General features: G+C 35.8%; 5 protein-coding genes across 6 annotated transcripts; 2 read left to right on the forward strand and 3 right to left on the reverse strand.

Annotated features, from left to right (window-relative positions):
• Positions 1-498: 498 nt before the first annotated feature.
• Positions 499-3,634, reverse strand: LOC9326906. Its single transcript, XM_021011706.1, has 3 exons — positions 3,387-3,634; positions 1,490-2,014; positions 499-1,248 (listed from the first exon to the last, which is right to left on the reverse strand). Exons 1-3 carry the CDS (start codon positions 3,499-3,501, stop codon positions 659-661), a joined length of 1,230 nt encoding a protein of 409 aa, XP_020867365.1. The 5' UTR covers positions 3,502-3,634; the 3' UTR covers positions 499-658.
• A 996-nt stretch (positions 3,635-4,630) lies between these two features.
• On the forward strand, positions 4,631-6,374 carry LOC9329656 (prefoldin subunit 6). The gene is made up of 5 exons (XM_002890798.2): positions 4,631-4,849; positions 4,976-5,046; positions 5,197-5,321; positions 5,624-5,684; positions 6,047-6,374. Exons 1-5 carry the CDS (start codon positions 4,771-4,773, stop codon positions 6,101-6,103), a joined length of 393 nt encoding a protein of 130 aa, XP_002890844.1. The 5' UTR covers positions 4,631-4,770; the 3' UTR covers positions 6,104-6,374.
• Positions 6,375-6,480: 106 nt separating this feature from the next.
• LOC9326907 (mannosyl-oligosaccharide 1,2-alpha-mannosidase MNS3) lies at positions 6,481-9,735 on the reverse strand. Of its 2 annotated transcripts, XM_021011705.1 has the most exons (7): positions 9,640-9,735; positions 9,396-9,534; positions 8,120-9,057; positions 7,753-8,014; positions 7,406-7,603; positions 7,173-7,321; positions 6,516-7,080 (listed from the first exon to the last, which is right to left on the reverse strand). In XM_021011705.1, exons 2-7 carry the CDS (start codon positions 9,471-9,473, stop codon positions 6,834-6,836), a joined length of 1,872 nt encoding a protein of 623 aa, XP_020867364.1. In that variant the 5' UTR covers positions 9,474-9,534; positions 9,640-9,735; the 3' UTR covers positions 6,516-6,833. The 2 variants fall into 2 exon arrangements, with proteins under 2 accessions (XP_002893595.1, XP_020867364.1); XM_002893549.2 differs by having other exon boundaries at positions 6,481-7,080; positions 9,396-9,734.
• Positions 9,736-9,963: 228 nt separating this feature from the next.
• Positions 9,964-13,516, forward strand: LOC110224758 (uncharacterized mitochondrial protein ymf11). The gene has a single exon (XM_021011704.1). The coding sequence runs from the start codon at positions 9,979-9,981 to the stop codon at positions 12,115-12,117; it is 2,139 nt and encodes a 712-aa protein (XP_020867363.1). The 5' UTR covers positions 9,964-9,978; the 3' UTR covers positions 12,118-13,516.
• On the reverse strand, positions 12,708-13,332 carry LOC9329657. Its single transcript, XM_021011714.1, is given in 2 exon segments — positions 12,708-12,970; positions 12,972-13,332. Coding segments are annotated over 2 exon segments (513 nt in total). The 5' UTR covers positions 13,314-13,332; the 3' UTR covers positions 12,708-12,799.
• Positions 13,517-18,229: the final 4,713 nt, after the last annotated feature.

Here is an 18,229-nt window from a genome sequence, read left to right on the forward strand (position 1 = left end):
TGAGATTTTTTAATATAAAAAAAGTAGAAGATGATTGAATCAGAAAGAAGCTGATTTGAAAAGTCATTCAGACCGAGTATCTGGAAGATTCTGGCATAGCAAAAGATAAAAGCTGCACCAAGAAACATTCCAAGGATAAAACAGACTGCTCTTAAGTACCTGCTATATCTCATCATCTTCATCATCTAATATTGCCAGAATAAAAAAAAAACATATAATTAAACCCTACCTCTAATCTCTATTTCTCTAAATAATAGATCCAGAAATCTGAAATGTTCATGTAAGCAAAGAATGAAAACAAAAGAGCCTATCAGCTTCTGTGTCTGTCTACTCATGATACCTCCGGTGAAAATTCCGGATTAAATAATTAAGAAGTGTATTATGGAAATCGGAGACGACGGCGGCGGACAAAGAAGCAAAGAGAATGATTTCAGATTTCGGAAACTTAAAGAGAGAGCCTTTTAACGCAACGACGACGTTTATAACGAATGGAACAAATTATAAAAACCTATTATTCTTACCAACCAAACCAAACCGAAATCATATTCGGGTACGATTTTGATTTAACCTTAAGGATAAACCATACAGAATTCTTGGTTTTGTAATAACATTTTACCGGTACACTAGAATAAAACCGGGACAGCTAAATCTTTAATTACTAAACCAAAACGATAGCAAGAAGAACAAAAACCGAAAACCCAAACCCAAATCCAGCTCCGATTCTCTTCGACCCTGAGAACCAAACTCTAACGTCATCGATCACAGGTCCACACAAGGAGCTCATATCATCAGTCCTCGTATTGTAATAAACACTGTAGAACGCGACTCTGGTTCGATCAGCCTTAGCCGTGAAATTCAAACCGGCCTTTTCGAAACTAGAGTTCGCTTGCGCCATGTAATGAAAGTTCTGCGCCTGATCACCTGCGAATGCCATTATAGCCAATGGTTCCTTGCATTTATCACCTGCGTGTCCTAGCGAGAAAGTTAATGTGTACGGTTTATCTGCTTTGGTCTCAACCATTTGTGAAATAATGCCTTCTTTGCCTGAGAGTAGTTCGACGGCTCGTTTTCCACCTGGAACTGAGAAGTGATCCGAGTCAACAAACCGAACCGCCCTGTTCGATTCAACAGTCCAACCTGGAAGAGACGAGGTTTCTTCGTCGAGGTTTGTCGGAAGTAAAACACCAAGAGACGTGTTCCTAAACATCCATGGACCTTCTTCGAAATCTCCATTAATCACCGCATTGTCTACAAATGTAAAAAAAAAAAAAAAAATTCAGGGTGCAATTGGCACATTTCAGAACTTTGGGGCCGAAAAGATTGAGAAACTCAGAGTTTAATTGGAAGATCAGAGTGAAAATGAATGATTTTTACTTTTGTAGAGCTTGGGGTTTAAAAACAGGAAATGTTACACTTTATTTTAGGGAAAAATTAAACGATTTTAATACATTGGGGTCGAAAATAGTAAAATAGAGAAATTCAGGGTTACCTTTGGGTTTATCAGGAGTAAAGAGCTTCTTAATAGCAATGTCATCGATGATTGGTCCACAAGTCGGGTCATCTTCCATACCCGGGTTTTTAAAAACCAACCGTACATGATCATCTTCCGCTTCAAACGCCCACGCGTAAGGATCCCACCCTTGAACACTATACAACGTTTGCAAATCCACGTTACGCGACGCAACCATATCATCCGCGTCTGCGTTCACAGACGCCACCGACACGTTTATCGATTCGAGCTGAGCGCACGTGCGAGCTGCACTGAAAGTCACTGAATAGACAAAACCTTTCTCAACCGTTAGATCTTGGCTGATCTCTGCGTCGTTGCCTAATCGGACGGCGTGACGACCTTGTGGGACAATGAGGATCATTCCGCCTTGTTTTTGACCGGAGTTGATTAGCTCCACCGTACCGTTGGATTTCCAGCTTGGGATATCTGATGGCCCGTCGGTTACTCCGTCGTCAGGGAAGCCATGTGACGGTGATGTTTCGAAGTCGCCGTTAATAACCAAACCTGCAGTAACATAAAAAAAAGGTTACAGTAAATTTAAATTGTTACCAAAAATATTTTTGGATTAATGTGACAAAACTCGATGTACATTGGCATTTGGTTAAACAAAGTCTTCGGAAACGCCAAATGTTCACGTTGAAGATTGTTTTGAAATTAGCTAGCTGTGTGAAAAGAAACATTTGTTTTGTCTTTTCTTAAACAGTGTGATAAATTGGACTTTAACACTTTAATTTACTTGTGATAATTAAAACGTAAAGAAAAACAAATAATAATGAGGAGGAGACACGAGGCTTGAAACGTCTAATATGGGCCCAGACATACGGCCCATACGTTCTAGCTATGACTTAGTGGGACCACAATCTTGAAGACTTTTTTTGACTTATTACTAAAATTTTATGTTTTACACTCTACAGTTCCCAATTTACAAGTTACAAATGCCCCTTGTAATAGGGGAAAGAAGAGACATTTGTTGTGGTTTTCGGTGGAAAAAAAAGAAAGCGTGTTGAAAAACTAGAGAAGTATTCAGACACTTCGATCTCGTTTTATCAAGGACTCTTTGTCGTTTTATTATACTACGACCCAAAAGACCACCTTTTATTTGGCGCGAAGCCTTCTCAAGTTTTATTTTTGTTGGGTAAAGACTTTTTTTATCAAAAACATTCTTAGAAAGTAGAGTACCTAAACAACTTTTTTATTAAAATCAGATCTGTAAATTTATATCCACAAAAAAATGAGTTCTCAGGATTTTTTTCTGGTATGTGTTTGTGTAATAAATTTAGAAAAAGAAAAGAAATTGAGACTTAAGAAGGGCTTCCATTCTAATTTTGCCGCCGCCGAAAGCACGAATAAGATATTTTATACTTAATTGATATTAAGAGCTACAAATTTTCATTTTCTTTTCTATTGTGACTGATTAAATTGAGTTGACAGATTTTCCCCTAAATATGAAATAACCTTAACTAGATTAGCATTACTATGTTCAAAAAAATAAATCAGTTATTGGTGTCTAATGTCTAGTACAAGTAAGTAAACGAGTTTCATTCCATCTAGAAGATAAACAGTGCTAATCTAGATTTTTTTACTCAACAGTGAAGTGAAATTGGGGAAAATCCCCAAAAATCTTAACTCTCAAAATCCAGGTAAGAAGAACTACACCTGTTAGTGCCTTATCCAATGGTTTGCCCTAAATTAACTGTCTGAAACTAAATTCTTTTGGTCCTCTGTTCTTGAAACAGAGAGATGGATTGGATTCAAGAAATCAAATCTTGATAACTCAAGATTCTTATTTAAATGGCATTCAAGATTTGAGAAAAACCCATCACGCATATACCAAAAAAGAACCAAGAAATTTAATGAAGGTAAGTGAAAAGCGTACCATCCTCGACCACCGGAGCCTTGTCGTCAGCGACGGCGACTAAGACGGCGACGGAGAGACTAATCAGAAACAAGAAAATGGAACTCCATTTGCATCGATTGTTACTCGTAACCATTATCTCTCCTCTACTTCTTCTTCCTCAAAATACCTAATGCTCTATTTATCTCTCTTCTCTCTCTGTAAGTGTGAAATGTGAAAGTGTTTTTCTGTATGTTCTTTTCGGGCAGCGAGCAAAGACAGGGAAGGGTAGTGTCCTTTTATCCAAGATTCCTCACTCGTTGTCTTTTTTTCTCAATGATTTTTTAATTTTCACATTTAATTTCGACTATATTTAAAGCTGTTTACTGATATTTAGGACAAGCTCCATGCACGCATAACAAAAAGAAGTAAAAGAAAAGGGTAAGAAATGTTACTTTCTTTCACAGTTTCACTCTATCTTTGCTATTTTAATTAATTAGTAACATGTTTAATTGTTATAATTAGCAGAGCCACGATGGAATAGGTTTTATTTAATTATACCTATGTTCTCTTCTTCTTTTTCCCCTCATTGGATCTGTGTAAGATTAAAGTGGCTGACTTTACTTTTGATCTAACTCTATTCCTTTTAGGTTGTGGAGTGAATTATTAGTTTTAAAACAAAAAAATGTCTCTTTAAAATCTTCAGCTTTTCACTATTATAGATTGAGGTATAGAGGGAGGAAAAGTAAATATTTGTGTGTAAGTAACTACATTGTTGTATATAGGTCTGGGCAAATAAACCGAACCGAAACCGAAGAAAAAAAAACCTAACCGAACCGAACCGAAAATTTGAAAATAACCGAATGGATACTAAATTCTATAACCGAAATAACTTTAACCGAATCGGTAGCGAACCGAAATATTTTGGGTAACCGAAATATCCGAAATACAATTATATTTTCAAAATAATTAGTTATTTATAGACCAAATAACCAAAAATATTTGAAAAAAATATAAAAATAGTAAAAATACTCGAAAATAACCGAAATATATCCAAAAATATCCGAAAATACTCAAAAATAACCGAAATATCCGAAAATATCCTAAGCAAAATAACCGAATGGATACTAAATTTATAAACCGAAAGAACCGAAACCAAATTGACTCGACCGATAACCGAACGGTTAACCGAAAGTCCATGCCTAGTTGTATAATGTAAACTAGGCTTCTTTCATTGGTTTTGATAATAGAACAAAAAAAAGCATATTGGGCCGTTAAAAAGTCCAATTTAATTTCACGGGCTTTTGGCCTTACTAAAACATGGGGACTTGAACGGAGTTTTGTTGCTCACCTTGGTGGATCTGCGAGTTTTTTTAATAAACCACCGGAGTGAGAAATAAGAAGAGAGAAGACGACGGCGACGAAGATGAGTTCATCGACGGCTGTTCGAGATTTGCAGAAAGACCTAGAAAACAAAGCCAATGATCTCGGCAAAATTCAGAAAGGCAAGTTCCGTAGATTTAGAAGCATATTGTTTTTCCTCTGGAGGCGGGAAACCCTACTTTACTCTGATGAAGATTCGAGAGACGTGAAATCATTTTTTGGTTTCTAAGTTTAGATTCGTTTTGCAGATATCGGTAAGAATCACCAGCTGAGGAAGAAGTATACGATCCAACTCGGTGAGAATGAGCTCGTGCTTAAGGTATATGTGTCTATGTCTCTCTGTTTTAATCTGGTTTTGTGGCTACTTCAATGGTGAATATTTCTGATTTCTGGAATTGAAAAGAGGAGTTTTTTTTAAGATTATTGCTTGGCTTTTTAATCATTTTATGTGTCTGTCTTGTATCTACAGGAGTTGGATTTGTTGGAAGAAGATGCAAACGTTTACAAATTGATTGGTCCGGTGCTAGTGAAACAGGATTTGGCTGAAGCAAATGCAAATGTTCGTAAACGAATTGAGTACATCTCTGCTGAATTGTGAGTTTCTTTCTTTTACTATGATTGAAGCAAATGCAGTTCATTGAGAAATCCAGTTTTGAACATTGGTTTAGTAGTTGACTATAAAGAACCTTTGGATTCTAGGCTAGTAGTGAATGCTCTTGATACATGATATTAGTAGCTAAGATGATGGGTATTGAAAAATCATGCTTTCTCGTGCTGTTAGAATATGCAGTGTAGCACTTGTGTAAAAAAATATGTTTTCATTTTTAGCTAGATAACAACTATGTGAGATGTTGATCAAGTGTGTGACCTCAATCATATTGTTGTATCCTTTGCAGGAAACGGCTTGATGCAATTCTTCAAGATATGGAAGAAAAACAAAACAACAAGAGAGAAACGGTAAGACATCTACCTCTCATGCATTATAATACTTCTTTGAGTGCATTGAAGCAGTTATACTAGCACTGCTACACTAATAATAGTCCAAACATTGATACTCACTTTACTAAGCTCTAAAAAGATACTTTTGTAGATAGGTTATATTTGTCAGTTTAAGCATGCCCTGAATGTAAATACTTGAACTTTGTTATCTCATCGTTTCGTTGAGTGACCTACTGGCCTTAGCGCCATCTGAGAATTTGCTGTTTTGGGAGAATAAGGATCCATGGACACAAATGAAACTTGTTTCTTAACTTTCTTGGCTTATACTGGTGATAATATGATCCTATGGTTTCAATTCATGGAATCTAAATTTTCTGCAGATAATGAAGTTGCAACAAAGGCTACAATCTATCCAGGCAGGAAAAGCAAAGGCTTGATTGAGCTAGTCAGTTGCAACCACTTTTGTTGAACCCCTTTCCCTTGTGCTCGGCCTTATCTCAATGGTGTCATATTCAGTTACTGAGGGTTCTTGTGGTTTCAGTTTTGTGGTTATTGATGTCTCTTTGTGTCTCTAATCTTTTTTGTTGACTACTAAACTTGAGTGTGTAACTTATACATGATCTTGTCGCCTTTTCTCAAGTTATGAATTTGGAGATTTACAAAAATATATTCTGTGTATGTGTATGCATCTAATTTGGTCTTTATACATATTTGATCGATTATTGTGTTCTATGTAACACCTTGCGGATTACAAAGAGCAAAGAGGACCAAATGATCTCAAAGTTCAAGGTTTATGAGTCGGATCAGAAAGAGCTAGAAGGACCAAATTATCTTATTATGCAGTGTAAATGTAATGTATAAAAAACTAAAACCATAATTCATCTCCATGGTATCTGATTACAATTTGCCAAGTGAGAGCTCAAAGAAAAGGAAGAATATTAGTCTCAAGAAACCTAGTATTACAAACAAAAACTTTTTTGAGTTAAATTATAATTTGGATGCTGAAGCTCATCTTACATTGAAAGTTAAAACTTTTTTTCCTCAACGAACTAATAACCTCTTCTCCAATTGGCACTGTACTATACATCTATTTCTCCATACCCTCTCTTCAGTTTGTATATGTGTGTGTTTGCATTGATGTCTGGAACAGTCTCCAAAACTAATCCTTCAGGTGTTTCTTATTGGCAATGGATGAGCTTCAGTGTTGAAAACAAACTTATCCAATGGTATCACTGAGTCATCTCCAAAGAGCAAGTATAAGTACTTCAATGTTTCACCAAGGAAAAATGTCTCCATCTTATCTCTCCTATGAGGAGGCACTTCTGTTACATCATCCAATGATGTGTATCCACCTGATTTCACCTTCGTGTACTTCTCAAATGCTTCAAAGATTTGCCAACCTTGATCTCGGTATCTGCAATTTTAGAAATGTGTTAGGCTTTAAGAGTAGAATAATCCTCAAGAACTCAGATTTGTGAGGGAATATGGGATGAATAGTTTTCATACTTTGTATCTTTTGTGATACGATAGAGGACAAAGAGTGATTCAACAGTTTCGGGGCGCAGTAGATTATGTCGATCAGCGGGCTTTATGATTATGTCATTTGCATACATTGAACTCTTATTCCCACCATCAAGACCATCCTCAGAGTAATCCTGCTTTATTAAAATCGAAGACTTAACATAAAACAAGAAGAGCAACGATGAATTGTTTTGGAAAAAGGTACACGCAAAACTTACCTTTGTGTGAAAGTAAGCAATTTCTGGAGCAAGGCCAGTGGCAGTTACTTCATACATCTCAAAGCATGTTTTTGCTAAATCTTCCGCAAGTTTCAGATTTTCTAGGTCCTCAAAGGATAAAAGATTTTCCTTCAGGGCTTGTTCCTTTGTGAGGCCCTTGGTAGCACCGAGAGCAAGAGTACCAGGCAAGAAGCATACCTAGCGAGAAAAAGCAATTGAACAAATCAAAAGTCAAGAACAACAAACGTCGTGGCATCTCTCAGCATCTCTCAGCGAATGACAATAGCGTAATACTATGAAATGGGGTTGACTGTTATATTCAGTACCAAGTAGCTAGTGACACTTACCAGATGATCCATTTTGGGACTGAATTCTCCCTTAGACCCGTAAGGTAACTCCCCTACAAAGACCAGACCTTTTGGAATTGAATTGCGCACAAGCAAATGCCTGACTCCTTTCATTGCTTCAATGTACATATCATGCAAATATGTGAAATTACTGTTCAACTTGGCTCCTTGCTGAAGCCACACCTTAATTAAATACTCATAGTAGCTATCACCACGAGATCCCAACCTGATATTCTCACCAACAAAGTCACCTGTTTGAGGGCTGCACCAAGTAGAAACAACATGTCAGATCAAAAGAGCCCGGGAAAGCAAGGAAAGAATTAGTACTAACATGGTATTTATAGTTGAAAGAGCAAAAACTAATTACCTGATGTAGATTGGAACAAGACCTTCTGTCTTTGGTAGATTTTTTATATGAGCTAAGACCTTCATGGCTTCTGTACTATACTTTGGATCACCAGAAATAGCACTGAGGTAGTTAAATTCCAGCTGTACAGAGGCAACTTCTGCTGTACTGCTCGCTCCTCCTGGAGCTGGATGAGCGGTCGATTCATGCAATATCACATCACAAAAGGGAACTGGAGTAGGGCTGGAGGTAAAAGCTGAAAGTAGACGGTCAGCCAAATCCTTAGCAATATTTAGATAGATAACTGGTTTCGGTCCATTATGGGTCATGTTCATCGTACCCTGCTCTCCTCCACTCAGATGGTATGCACTTAGAAGCCCACCCAAGACACGTATCGTAGTTTCAAACAAATTAACTTGACCCTTTTGAATGATTCTCTCCAAGAGATGAGTCTCAACCCATGATCCTGCTTCAGAGACGATATTATCAAGACCCATTATCATGGCTGTATCAAGAGCATCCACAACAGTGGCACCCAGTCCTCCTAAGCCATCCACACCTTTCTGGCTTATAGGCATAAGCTCGTCATAACCCATGGCGTACTTTCTATAGCCAGACCATGCATGGTCAAAAGCCTCCTTCACACTTTGCTGCCTGGCTGCCCATTTTGGGTCGTAATTTGAAACCGTAGAGCCATTTGTGGAACTACCTCTTACTTGTCCTTCGTCAGGTGATAAACGAGGTGGAAGCCTAGGTGGCTTTCTCAAAAGCCTCCCTAGCCTAAGTCCCCCAACAAAAGTGACCTTTCCTTTTTCATTAAGAACAGATTCATTCGGACTCTTACTCATAAGCATTAGACATGCTACTCCAAAGAACAGTATTAATATTAGGAACTTCCCTGTGCTACAGCTGGCGTAGTTGCGTTTTGTACTAAGAGTAAGCAAGCTTTGAGAAAAAACCTAGAACACAAAAAAGTGTCAAAAGAAGAGCAACAAAGAGAAAATCTAAATCACATTTCATACACATACAACCAGAAGCTTCAAGTCATCCATTACTAGATTCAAAGAACTGAGTTTGCAAATTAAGAGCTACGCTAGAAATTCTCCTGTGTTTATCACATCAATGCTTTCACGAAAACGTAAAAAATTTCGTAAATCCAAGGTCAATTTGGACACCAAGCGATTCATCTCAAGCAAAAAGCTGAACCAGATACAAGAACTAGTGACATCAAATCCAGCTAAACGTGTGACAAAGGAGAAAACTTGGACATAACCCATATAACAGATCAAGATCTAACCTTCAAAGGAGATCGATGTCTGAACTTGGCATTGTCGTAATGAATATCTTTAACTGAATATGGTAGAGAATTCGACATGCTCAGATCCTCCGTCTAATTAAAGATCGGCTTTTGGGTTCGGTTTCTGTCTGCCGCCGATCTAATAATGACCGGAGAATAAGATGAGATTTTGTTCACAGCTAAAAGAAGAAGGAAAACAAAGTGTTTCGCAGACAACGCAGAGAAGTCTTCTCTGAAATCTTACGGCAGCTTCTTTAGAACAAGCATTGACCGACCAAACACAAGCTTCCGATTTCTTTCCTCTTCTTGTTTTTCTTTTCTCCCGTCAAACATTATCTAATTACGAATGGGTTACTACATGATTTTGTTTTCATCCATTTACTAATTAAATCTTTTACTTTCATAAACATAAAAAATTGTTACAAAAACTTGCATAATTTAGGCTTATGTAGGTGCATTAGTTAATTTCCAAAACCTAAGCCTCGATTCCTAATAATAGCAAAATACTGGGGCTAAATTAGAAACTATTTTAATACAAAACTTATTCACGCATCTGCCTTTTTTTACTCATCCAGTGTAGAGAATGAGAAGATTGACATACCCTTTCACTTGGGTGAGGAATATCGTCGAACACTTTCACTGCAACTCCTTCTACAAACCAATCTCTTCCCTTTCAATCTTCCCAAATCATCGCAAACCCGAATCACGAGAAGCTTCTTTGACCCAAGACCCGTATTCACTACTCAAGCAAGATCCCGTCGATATCTGTCTCTCCCTCTGGGTCAAATCATTCTCTTCTCCTCCTTCTGCTACTTTTTCCAACCTCACTGGTTTTCTCTCCAAATTCGATTTATGGGTCTTAGCTTATCAACGAACTTGTGCTCACGTCACCGGAACATTCCCACCGCGCAATGCTATTCATGCCAATGCCCTCCGTTCGCTTCTCTCACTCCAAAACGCCGTTACACGTTCCGGTGGCAAATTCCGGTGGAACGACAAGATGAACCAGTACGTGAGGAGCCCAAAGGATAAAGTATCGACGAATGGTGGAGAGGGTCTGTCGAAAGGGAAGGTAAGAAGGATAATTGAGTCGGAAGAACCGATTTTTCAGGATCGGGTGGTTCATGAGGTTCTATTGATGATTCTTGAGCCTTTCTTTGAAGCTAGGTTTTCGAGTAAGTGTCATGGGTTTAGACCAGGTAGAAATCCACATACTGTGATTAGAACTATCAGAAGTAATTTTGCTGGGTACTTGTGGTTTATGAAAGGTGATGTTAGTGAAATGTTGGATCATGTGGATGTTGATGTAGTGATGAATTGTCTTCGAAAGGTTGTCAAGGATAGGAAAGTTCTCGGCTTGATTGAATCTTCTTTGAGATTGTCTGATAACAGAGTGTTAAAAAGGGTTGTTGAGAAAAATGGCAATGTCAATGGATTGGGGGAGAAAAGGAGGATCGAACGTGAAAAGAGAAACAAGACGAAAAAGAAGATTTTGAGTGATGATGAGCCGAAACCGGATCCTTATTGGTTGAGGACTTTCTACAGTTTTGCTCCTAAGGAAGCTGCAAAGGTGCCTTCTTATGGCTATTCTGGCATATTGAGTCCTTTGCTTGCTAATGTATGTCTTAATGAGTTGGATCGTTTTATGGAAGAGAAGATAGTTGAGTATTTTAGACCTTGTAAAGATGATTCAATATGGAAGGAGTCTATTGAAGATGGTTGCCATAACCCAGCCTGGCCGGAGTTTGTTCCATCTAGTGGGAAGGAGAAAACTAGGAAAATGGATTACATTAGGTATGGAGGCCATTTTCTGATTGGCATTAGAGGTCCTAGAGAGGATGCAGTAAAGATCCGGAAGGACATAATTGATTTTTGCGATGGTGTTTTCGGATTGAGATTGGATAATTCGAAGTTAGAGATTGAACATATAAGCAGGGGTATTCAGTTTCTTGACCACATAATTTGCCGAAGAGTTATTTACCCTACTCTCCGTTATACAGGAAGCGGAGGCAGCATTGTGAGCAAAAAGGGTGTGGGAACTTTGCTGTCTGTGTCTGCTAGTTTAGAACAATGTATCCGCCAATTTAGGCGGCTTGCTTTTGTTAAAGGTGACAAAGATCCAGAGCCTTTACCTTGTAACCCAATGCTTTATTCAAGCCAGTCTCATAGTAACTCTCAGATGAATAAGTTTCTTGAAACAATGGCTGATTGGTACAAATATGCAGATAATCGCAAGAAGGCTGTTGGATTCTGTGCTTATGTAATTAGAAGCTCTTTGGCTAAATTGTACGCTGCAAGATATAGACTTAAATCTCGTGCCAAAGTGTACAGCATAGCCTCACGAGATCTTAGCCATCCATTAAGCGAGAGCAGCAATAATTCTGCACCTGAATACTCTGATCTTCTGAGAATGGGACTTGTCGATGCTATAGAAGGAGTTCAATTTTCTCGCATGTCTTTGATTCCATCCTGTGATTATACTCCATTCCCCAGGAATTGGATCCCAAATCATGAGCAAGTTTTGCAGGAGTACATCAAGCTACAAGACCCTAAATTCTTCTGTGAGTTGCATAGGTCAATAAAACAGAAGGGTCTAAGCTTACCTCAGGATGAGATCTCAGAAGTTGTGTGGGATTTTAAGACTCTTGGTGCTTGGAGGTCAAAGTATGGCAGTAATAGTGAAGCGGGTGATGGGTTGGAGAAATTAGATTCACCACCGTGATTATTTACCATTACCACTTTTAAAGATTTAGTGGTTTGGTAAAAGGATCTTGATACACCAGAGACATACTGAGAGCTTCAGCTGGCAGTTTCTTCACGATTCTTTTTGGTTCCCTTCGCAAGAGACCCCGATTTTGGGTTCTGGCTTCCCTACCCAGCAAAGCATTGAACTTGGTAATCTAACTCTATACATTATCTCATTTCATAGATATTTTCCCAGATGTGAGTATTTACTGACGTATGTTATGTAAAAAACTTAAGAAAAGGTGCATATGCATTATGTCTTCTTTGGCTAAGTTGATAGATTTCCAAGTTTTTTCCTTAGCTAGAATTCTAGGATGGTGCAAGCTGTTTGAAGCTAACATTTCTTTCTTTATATTTAATCTTTGCATCTCAATTAGTTTTAAGTTCAGATCTTTAGTCAATCATTTCTGTTGTTTGTTTGATTCATCTGATTGTTTAGGTTTAGTCGTATCTTTCCTTATTTTTATGAAATTATATGTATATTGTCTTGTAGATAGAGAATATAACATACAGCTTCCACCATATTTTGATTGGACACTCACTGAGTCACTGTTATACTTCAAGGCATGAATTTCAAAACTTATTCATTTACTGTGATGATCCATAAGCAATTCACTGTAAGAAAGGCGTGTCCTTATGATATTTAATTAAACTGTCTCTTATTGAGTATGGAACAACTTCTGTTCTTTATTGGTTGCTGACATCAAGGAAGTCTGGTTACTCCTCTTTTCTTCTGATTTATCAACCCTCACATTGAAATGCTGAAACTTTAAATGTTCGTGACAGGCCGGTGGTATTAGCAAAGGTGATCTTCTCAGGATCTTTTTCTTTGATAAAGATATCGTTCACAGGAACCCAGATCATGAGCTCCTTGCTTTTGACTCCGGTAAGTCTCCTCATACGACGGTCCTCAACAAACGCAGTTATCTCCGTGTCATATAACACTTTGCGACCTATTTCACGGAATGTATGCTCAATCTTGCTTCTCATCCTCATCCACACAAACCCTTTCGTTTTGTTGTACCCAACTTCTGTCATATCCTTCAATGGCAACAATCCCGTGGGTAGCTTGATGAGAGCAAGAAGCTCCTTGGCTTTATCTAGACAAAGAGATTGATCACTGTAGCTCTCTATGTCATCACTCTCATCTATTATCATCTCTCTTAACGCCATAATAAGATAAATCACTTTGTTTTATCTACTCGACTTTTGTTTCTTTGCTATATAGTAAAGGTTTTTATGAGTCTTGATGTGTTTGGGTACGTAAAATGGAACATGAGAGTTGTGTGATGAGTATTTTCAGGCTACATCATAACCCTGTGATTAATTATAGAAGCTGAATCAGCTGTTACATAATATAAAATGGAGTTTTATGATATGTTTGTTTTTGTTACCTTCTTCAATATTATCTTGCTTGAGAGGTTTCATGATTACCCTACCCTGTACTTGTAAAATGATTCCAGGACTTGCTTCTCAGATTCACTTAAATGGAAATATAATGGATCAGAGTCTCAGAGATTTTCTTCTAAGCACTTGCATTTTGAAGCGTTGATAACTTCTATGCAAATGTACCTTTTTGTCATCGTATTTGGTTTTTTGATGTAATGTAATCTATCATCTATCATCTATCTATGAGATAGATGATTCTACATCTCTTTGTTTAGTTTGGAAGCAAGATCATAAAGTCAATGGGCTCATTTATCTTAGCCCAATTTCATCCAAATGATTTGAGTTATTTAATGGGCTTTTAAGGGCTTCGAGTCATATTTTCTTTTTGACACCACTCGACGCAATTTTTGTTTATTTAATTGTCAATAACGTTGGCGTGAGTAATGACGATATTTTTTTTCTTTTGGTTGACATAAACGATGACGAAGGTTAACCAGAACCGAACTGTCAAGTTTTGTCTATTGGTTATGATTATGATCTAAAAGACATGTTTATGTTGGAATTGTTTGTACTAGAGGGTTTTAAACTTAAGTAAATTATGTAATTCGAGAAATTCTCATAATTTTTCTTTATAATACATTCTCTGGACACCCACTCTGCAATCTACAAAATATACTGTTTCGAGAGAGATATTTTGCATGTCAAATAAAGCATATTCCATATTAAAAATATCATTTAAAGGAATATATAAGATGCCTCCCAAAAATCCGACACAAATCTAGTCTTCTTTTTGTCCAAAAAAAAAATCTAGTCTTCTTTTCTCGAATCTAAAACGTCCAACACAAAATATAAAAAACGCCCAAGCATCCGTGGTCTAGTGACAGATGAAAATTTGAGAAAGGGTGACTTCCAAACCTGAGTTTGATTCTCCCCGAAAACAAAAACACATTTGTTTGGGAAGTCTATCAGTTGGGCCTTGACCCAGTTGGTTTATCTGATAGCTAGAAATGCAGACGGCCTGACTACTCCATGGCATTTAGTCGGAAGGCATTCCAAACTCGGAATAGGCAGAGTGGTAGCCCGTAAAAACCTAACCGTTAATACGATAGACCAGTCCACTATGTAGCACTTCGGTGCGTTTTTACCAGAACCGACCGGATAGCCGATAGGATTTATCAAAGAAAGCACATAATAAAAACGAACATGCATATCCAGTTGCATACGAATGTACACGTAACGTAGGCCTACTGCCTACATGTGGCTATAATGATAGTATTATATATTGAACCGACGTGTAAATAAATATATTGTAGGTAGTTAGCATGAAATTTATATAATGGGACAGTGTGTCCGATGACTTAAGCTTCTGCAGGTATCATGAATAGTTGTTTGAAATTTTGAAATCGAATTAAAACATTCATGTTCATATTTTCGATCAGAATCTCAACTAATCTCATAACATACACTTGAGAGTTGAGATATGAATTCCAAAAATGTTCACTACCGCATCTTGTGACCGTTCTAATATCATTTATTTTTTTAAATGCAAAACAAAGATTATACATTAATTCAGATTTGATAAATATACATGTGATACAACAATTACTCATAATTAAGGGAGACCGACGATGTTCTCGATTGTTTCAAATGATTTTTTTTTTTTCTTTTTGTTAAAGTTGTTTCTCGATTGAAAAGCTCTCATTAAAACCTTTTGTTTCAAATGAAATTCATACGTTAATTTACGTTTGTGTTTATTTGGAAACAAAAATATTATGAGATAGTATAAAACATTTTTAATTTGCTTTTTTCCAAACTGTAAACGTAACTGTCCGTGCGTTAACCTTTTACATTTACAGTTAACAGACGCGTTTCTTTATATATGGTTAAAATTTGTGGTTTATTCAAAAAAGCTCACTACATAGTACATAATCGCAACAAATACTGGAAACCTATTACCTATATATTTTACTATAATAACAAAATTGATACTTTAACAACAACAAAAATAACGAATTTGAGATGGACATCGTATGGAAAACTAGGTCTTATGACCTATATATATATACTTCAATGTATGGAAAACTAGGCCTTTATAAAGCGACATATATACTTTGAAGAAAGTGTAAAGTATACTTCAATGTATGGAAAACTAGGTCTTATGACCTCCCAACTAGGGTTTGACACAAGAAAATTATTCCTGATTTTAGGTTTACTTGACTTGTAAGTATAGATCCCAAATTTCAACTATCTGCTAAAAATGGCCTATTTGCGTGTTATTTACCTCATTATATTACTTGCTACTTGATAATTACATGTAACTATTTTGCATATCTTTAACAAATTATTTGTCAGGTTTTAAAATTTAATGTAGGTAAACTTGTAATCAGTTTTTAAGTTTATTTTTCTAAAATTGGTAGATTGATATAAAAAAGAAAGATACATATAAGAATATAAGATATACTACAAATAAAACCAGTATCGATGGACAAAGTAAACTGAACATTGATTGTTATTAATACATACTTGTATTTAAACGTATCTAAATTATGTACTTGTCTTAACATCATGTATTTTTCTAAAATTGATAGATTGATATAAAAAAGAAAGATACATATAAGAATATAAGATATACTACAAATAAAACCAGTATCGATGGACAAAGTAAACTGAACATTGATTGTTATTAATACATACTTGCATTTAAACGTATCTAAATTATGTACTTGTCTTAACATCATGTACTTTGTTATAAGACATAGATACATGACAAGTACTATATAAATATATGACAAATACATGACAAAAGGTGAAATTCATTATATATATATATAGTACACTATATATATATATATATATATATATATATATATATATATATATATATATAGTGTACTAAATATCTGTGCCCATCCCTACTCCTGACCTTTCCTCCGTGCAAAGTGATCAGTGGGTCAGATTTTTCTTGTGAATGAATAATTAAGATGTATATTTCATACAAACATTTTAAATGAAGTAGTCGTCAAACTTTCGTGCGGCATATGGGGCGTAGTTTGATTAGGCTTTTGAATGAGGTCATGGGCCACGTGAAAGTATATGGGGTTGAGTTGGGTCGCATATGATACGACCTAAGGATTTTACAGATTTTATATGTAGTTATATGTAATTCTTATTTCTTTTATAAAAGGGAGTTTTTTAACCAAGTTATGGGGGCTTTCGCTTGAGGTTTGAACTTTTCATGTGTGTATAGGTTAGGAATCTAGTGTGTATGTGTTTTTTAAAAAATATCTACACACTTTGCAGTTTGGTTACCCGTAAACGTATTTAATGGTAAAAACATAGATTTCTATTGATCTCGAAGATTAATTTGAGTTTTGTTTTGAAAATTTCCTAGGTTAAAAAAAGGAGTTCTAAAGTGATATGTATCTTCTAAATTGATTTGCAGATGGATGGGCGTAATAGATGTTGTTTTAGTTTTATAGTTTATTGGAAAACCATGATAACTATTGTGAATTAGAATATTATTATTGGTGGACTCTCACTTGAGTTACAAAAAAAAAAAACACAAAACAATTTGGGTAAGTTTCTCAGATAATGGACAAATCCACGCAAAAGTTTTTTTTTTTTTTTGTACATCTCCACACAAAAGTGTGTATATATAATCTTTTGTATGAGTTTCTCCATTATTTAAGAAATTCACCCAATTTTATATTTTATTGTTATTTTGTAGATACTCAATTGTGAATCAATGAAAATGTTTTGACATATATATATATATATATATATATATATATATATATATATATATATATATAATGGTAGTGTTAACATAATGCTAACACCTATATAATAGAATATTTCATATTCCAATAACAGAAATATACTTGTGCAAAAAAGTAATATGGAAATATAGAAAATGTTGACTGATCACATTTACAATTTTCATTTCATACGACAGATTTTGATGACCTACAATATTTTGTCCGATCAGCTGCGCAAGATACGCAATTTCCTTCTTCAGTATAGACTGTATAGTGAATGCATTCAGTCCAATATCAAACCATTTTTTCACGTAAATTAAAACAATCCTCCATATCGTGATCAAATTAGTCTATGTGAATAGTAGCCAAATGAATAATCACTCGAATCACTAATGATTGACTCATTATTCTTCCTGGTCCGTCACAAATTGTAGATCACTCGAATCTTATAATTTACAATGGATAGTGCCGAATATTTACAAGTAGATACAACGTACACAGACTCAAGAAAAATTCAGTATATTAGAAAACCATGATAGCTATTCCAAAGTACAGTTCATAATTTTTTGTAAAATTCAAAAAATTACCAAAAGAATTAAATATATATATATCCATACATTTATAGATTAATGATTTCTAAAATCAAATAAGATATGGACGTCGATACATGTCCGATTTTCTGTGATGTTTTCTTGTATTTTAATGCCCTTACATTTTAATCCCATAAAAGGGAACCAGGGTCGAACAATATATTAGCTCTCGGCATCAAAATTTCTGTACCTAAAATCCGAATATTTGAAATATTTGATCAAATACGGCTGTTAAGATGCATTATCCTTTTAGATGTAAATAGTTTGAATTTTCTATGCAATCTTATTTATTGGAAAAAGAAATGAGAAGTTGAATAGTGTTACGTGTTTGTGTAGGCGCATTGGAATAGAA

The sequence above is a fragment of the Arabidopsis lyrata genome (assembly GCF_000004255.2).
Source record: "Arabidopsis lyrata subsp. lyrata unplaced genomic scaffold ARALYscaffold_1, whole genome shotgun sequence".
NCBI classification, from domain to species: Eukaryota; Viridiplantae; Streptophyta; class Magnoliopsida; order Brassicales; family Brassicaceae; genus Arabidopsis; species Arabidopsis lyrata.